The sequence below is a fragment of the Arachis hypogaea genome, chromosome 2 (assembly GCF_003086295.3).
Source record: "Arachis hypogaea cultivar Tifrunner chromosome 2, arahy.Tifrunner.gnm2.J5K5, whole genome shotgun sequence".
Classification (NCBI taxonomy): domain Eukaryota; kingdom Viridiplantae; phylum Streptophyta; class Magnoliopsida; order Fabales; family Fabaceae; genus Arachis; species Arachis hypogaea.
Window position 1 is genome coordinate 45,783,480 of NC_092037.1, and position 5,191 is coordinate 45,788,670.

Sequence of the window (5,191 nt, forward strand, 5' to 3'; positions counted from 1 at the left end):
ATATATATATATATATATATATATATATATATATATATATATATATATATATATAATGGTAGAAAATTATATGAATTGACAAATTCTTTTCATAAGAAGGAAAAAGCTTTAGTTAATACAGTTAATATGCACTCATATTTTTTTTATGTTTTTAAAAAATAATATGTATTTAAATATTTTATTCTTTTAAGTATTAGAAAAATAAGTAAAAAGATAATTTAGTACCTTCAATTTTTACTCTTTCCCAAGTGTTATGTCTCTTTAAAATAAGTGTACACAGTATGTAGGCAGAAAACGACTGTTATTCCAACTAATATGGTACGAACATAAGGAGGTAACAAAATTAGTAAAATAGCTAGAAACAGAGAGAAATCAAATTCTAAATTATAACACACTTGAAAAGTATCATATACGTGAAAAACTAGGCCATGAGTTATTCTAGCATAGGTAGCAGTAACAGCACAAGAAACATATCAGAAGACACGCAATGTTATTGCAAGTTCATCAAATTGTATTTCAAATTGGCCTATATTAACATAGAAAATAGTCTCATAAATGAATTAGGCAACAGTTGCAGTTTCTGAAGCCTTGTTTTCAGGCTCAGCTGAGGCAATGGCAGAAGTTTCAGAAGGCTTGATTTCAACTTCAGTTGAAGCAGCAGCAGTTGCATTTTCTGAAAGCTTGTTTTCTGGCTGGGTGGGCAATGCCGGCGCTTCATTCTCCCAGAAGGCTGTCTTCTTCCCAGTTTTGGCGACAGTCTGCAGAACTGCCTCTGGTTCTACATTTCCTTTCACTGTCACCTTCTGTTCCTTCAAATTTATGTCAAATGATTCAACACCTGCAAATGTGACACAGTTATTTTGATCCAAAATAGCAACAATAATTGACGAAGTACATGTTTCCTTCCCTCATTTTGTTTAGAAAAATATCCTTATATATACTTCATTATTAATGAAATTTTAAATTTAGATAGAGGAAGCAGGCAAGAATTGAGGAGATAAGTAGAAATAGAAAATAAGCAATGCTTTTCTTTCTTTTTTTTTTTGAAAAATTTGTAGGGATTAGGGACCTTCTTTTGAAAAAAAAAATGCTGTATGTAGTAGAAAAGAGAGAATGTAACATTTTATCACTAATACACCAAATTTATCCTTACAATTTTTAAATCAGAGAATTCTAAATTTTGCTATTAAATAAATTAATTAAACTAGCGTTTTAATATGTATATATAAACACTACAAAACATTATCTTAAACTACATGTATCTTAATAAAAATAAATTATATTAAAATATTGATAATCATTTCAAACTATTAACATTATTAATTTTCTTATTAAAATATTTAGAATATAAAGTTATTAGTGAATTTTATTCACCATCAGTTATTAGATAATTACATTACCTCTAGCCTAATATTAAAATGAAAATAATATCCAATAATAATCTATTAATTATTTAAAAAAACATGTTTTATAATTCCTTCTATCCAAACATAAGTACGACCTTTAATCTAAGTAATTTTTTATTTGTTATATCTAAATACCTACTCTTGTTTTGAAAAAAAAAAATACTTAAACAAGCCAAAGCCATATTAGTGGTGTTACTCAAACCAAGAGGCTTTGGAAACCATTCAAAATTGAATGAACAGGTTCACATATTTGTTCAAAATGACACAAGGGAGTGATGGAGTTGTGACTATGCATATACGTAAAATATGGCAAATATTACAAAGTAATATTCTCAGATAATCAATCCATAGTCCTACAAAGCTTTTTCATGATACGCAACACAAAATCATGACTAAAACGCGGACTTTTACATTAACATGCGAGTTTAACTGGAGGCGGAAACATCAAAACTGCAGCTTACAAACGAAGATGCAAGAAAATAGTGATCAACTAATGAAGGCTATCATATCAATGACACTACAAATAAGGGCATACAACACACAATTTGATTAGATTTTCCTAAGTCGCAACCATTTTTTCAAAAAAGCCACCGACGATGTCAAGAGTTTATTTCAGACAGTTAATCTCCCTATGAATTTATATAGAAATATATAATGGTTAATTTTTTGTATATATATAATATTTGTTGATATTAAAATGAGTTAAATTACATAATACATATGTTTTTGAAAACACTTAAACTCTGAAATATATTCAAAATAAAAAAATTTTAAGTGAATTAGAGTGTGGAGTGAAACATACCTTCCATTTTCCCTAAAACCCTATTCACCGCCCCAACACAACCTTGGCACGACATTCCAACTTTGAGGACAACGGTCTGCAATCATAATGAAAAAAGTTTATGAACAAATAATAGATAAAAGGGTAAGTGCTTATTTGACTCTCATTAAAAGTTTGTTTGGGTAATTTTTTTTTAAAAAAAGGATTTTTTATGTTATTTTTAAAAAAAAATTATAAAAGAATAAAAATAATTTTATGTTTAAATATTTTTATTTTTTTTTACTAAAAATTTACCAGATATTTTAAAAAATAAAAAAAAATTATTGATAAAAAAATCTTTTTCTATTAACTTAATGAGATTCAAACAAATATGAAGTTGATAGAAAAAAGATTTTTTTTTCAATAAATTTTTTTTAGCCATTTTTAATAATAAAAATTAAAATACTACAAAAATTAGAAAAAAAATCTTTTTTAAAAAGTTACAATTTACATTCCTTTTCATTTATTTTTAAAAAGATATTTTTACATAATAAATAAATAAAAAATACTTTATATTATTATACTCAACATAATTGACAAATAAAAAAATTTACATAAAATATTCAAACATAAAATTAATTTTACTTTTTATTTCTCCATAAAATTATTAAAAAAACTAAAAAAAAAAAATTTGCTGAAAACTCACCAAACAAGCCCTAACAATCATCTTAAAATAGCATCCACACATGAGAGAAACACATTCATACTTTGAATTTAAGAAGCACTTGTATAAATTCAGAAAGTGAAACAAACAGAAGACCCAAAAGAAGAGAACAAAGCAGAGCATCAGACAGATGAACGATAAAAGAGTAGTCTTTTTCACCATTGATGTTGCATTCGGATTACTCTGCCAACCGTCATGCATCCAACATAGATAACAATAAGACAAAAATCTAAGTACTAGTTCAAAAGCATTTCCTTCAAACTAAGGCTACCAATTTAAAGAAATCAGAGCAAAAGTAAGTTTGATGCAAAAAGAATAGCAAAAACATTTTAAATATATTTTTTTCCCTTCCTATGAAGTGTATATTTGTAAGATCTTTTTCTTTTGAGATATTGTTGAAATATTTGCTCCATGATTTTTGAAGGTTTAACCCTTATTCTCAATTATAGGGAAAAAATATGCTGATTTCGTCACAAGCGCGTTGTAACTCATTTTGAATATCATCCAAGGACAAAAATGTATATATACAAGAACAGTGGTTATTAAATAAGTAATTTTCAATCCTTAAAAAAGCTAGAGGAATACCAGAAACAGGTTAATAAAAGCAGCCAGCAATGCTATGTTCCTTGTTTCTCAACTCAAAAACTCTCGAGTGGAGCATAAACATAAAAAGAGAATGACAGAGTCAAGATAAAAAGCAAGAACATGCAGGAGAGAACAAATCACGAGGAAAAGGAGCGAGACAACTCAAGACCAAACATAGAGGGGAGAAGAAAGAAATTAAACATGTTCATACCTGGGAAGACATGGTTAGGGGTATTGAACTGAAATAGCCCAACAAAGAAGAAAGAAGACGAGTACACAGCTGGAATGGGATGGCTGTGGTTATGGCGGTGGTGTGATTTATATAGTAGCAATGGCAATGAGGTATTACTGAGCGATGAGGGAAAACTCACAAGTATTCCCACAACAGAATTGTATTTGGTGGGCCAACTCTAACCACTGAAGAAGGTAACGTCTTTTTTGGTGGCAAACTTTTGAGAAGATAATTGTGTTCTGCTGACAAAACTTGTAACTTAGGGACGGACGTATACGCAAATGAAACCACATGATAGTTTAAAAATAATTAATAGTTTAATTTTGATGAACTCATAAAATGTTTATATAATACTTTAATTATATTCATTTTTTAATAACTATTTATTCACTCAATGTAAAATAGAATTATGTTTGTTGATGTACTATTATTTGATTCGATACATGTGTAAAAATATTTTATATTGACAGTTTTGATCAAAATTAAATTCAATAAATAATATATATAAATTTATCTAAAAATAGTTAAGATGATCAATAATAATTATATGAAGTTAAATATCATAGTCATGCTGGCATATTAACGACATTGATAATTAAATCTTAGAATATTAAACATACATAAAAGTTTCTGTCACGGTTAGTGATATATAGATGTATATTTCTTAACAAAATGGATTGGCTATACAGTTCAGCCTGTTTAATTTTCTATTTTTATTTATTTTATTTTATTATATTTTATTATATTTTATTTCTTTTAAAGAAAAAGACATTTTATTTCAAAAATAGTTATGCATGTGATAATGCGAAGTGGGCTCATCATTCAATATTCATCAAGCGTATGCTCAGTCCACTTCTTGCCGAATTTATTCCTTGAATATGAAGCACAATTATGTAGTACAACAAATCACAGAGAGTACAATATGGTATTGTTGTACTTCTCTATTCAGGTTAATCGATTGAAATGCAGTACAAACCACAAAGTACAAGTCTCCTCAACTAATAATATTCACCTTCATTCTCTACTAAGGTGTGCCCGCCTATAATAAATACCAAATTAAACTAATATTAGTATATCACAAATGGCTATAATTATTTAATGATGACGATAATTATAAATTTTTATAATATTTAAAATTAATTAAAATTAAAATAATATTTTTTTATTATTTGATTACTTTTTAAATATAATATAATTAAAATTTTAAATTAAAAAATATGATCTCAATTTAAACTTTCAGTATATATTCAAACAGGTTCTTAAAAAACTTTGTATTAGATATTTTTGTTCATAAAAAATTTTATTACATTAACATTTTTGAATTTGACAAAAATTAAGACATGTAAATTCCTACTTTAGTTAGATCTGTTGTGTTTATTTAGATAAATAAGTCCCAAAAGTATAATGCAAGGACCTGTATATCTTACTTTTATAAAATTCAAAAACCTCAATGTAATAAAATTTTTATAAAAACAAAAATATTC

At 26.7% G+C, this 5,191-nt stretch overlaps 1 protein-coding gene across 1 annotated transcript; it reads right to left on the bottom strand.

Annotated features, from left to right (window-relative positions):
* Nucleotides 1–284: 284 nt before the first annotated feature.
* LOC112743732 (copper transport protein ATX1) lies at nucleotides 285–4,558 on the bottom strand. The gene is made up of 3 exons (XM_025793056.3): nucleotides 3,687–4,558; nucleotides 2,209–2,284; nucleotides 285–838 (listed from the first exon to the last, which is right to left on the bottom strand). Exons 1-3 carry the CDS (start codon nucleotides 3,696–3,698, stop codon nucleotides 561–563), a joined length of 366 nt encoding a protein of 121 aa, XP_025648841.1. The 5' UTR covers nucleotides 3,699–4,558; the 3' UTR covers nucleotides 285–560.
* Nucleotides 4,559–5,191: the final 633 nt, after the last annotated feature.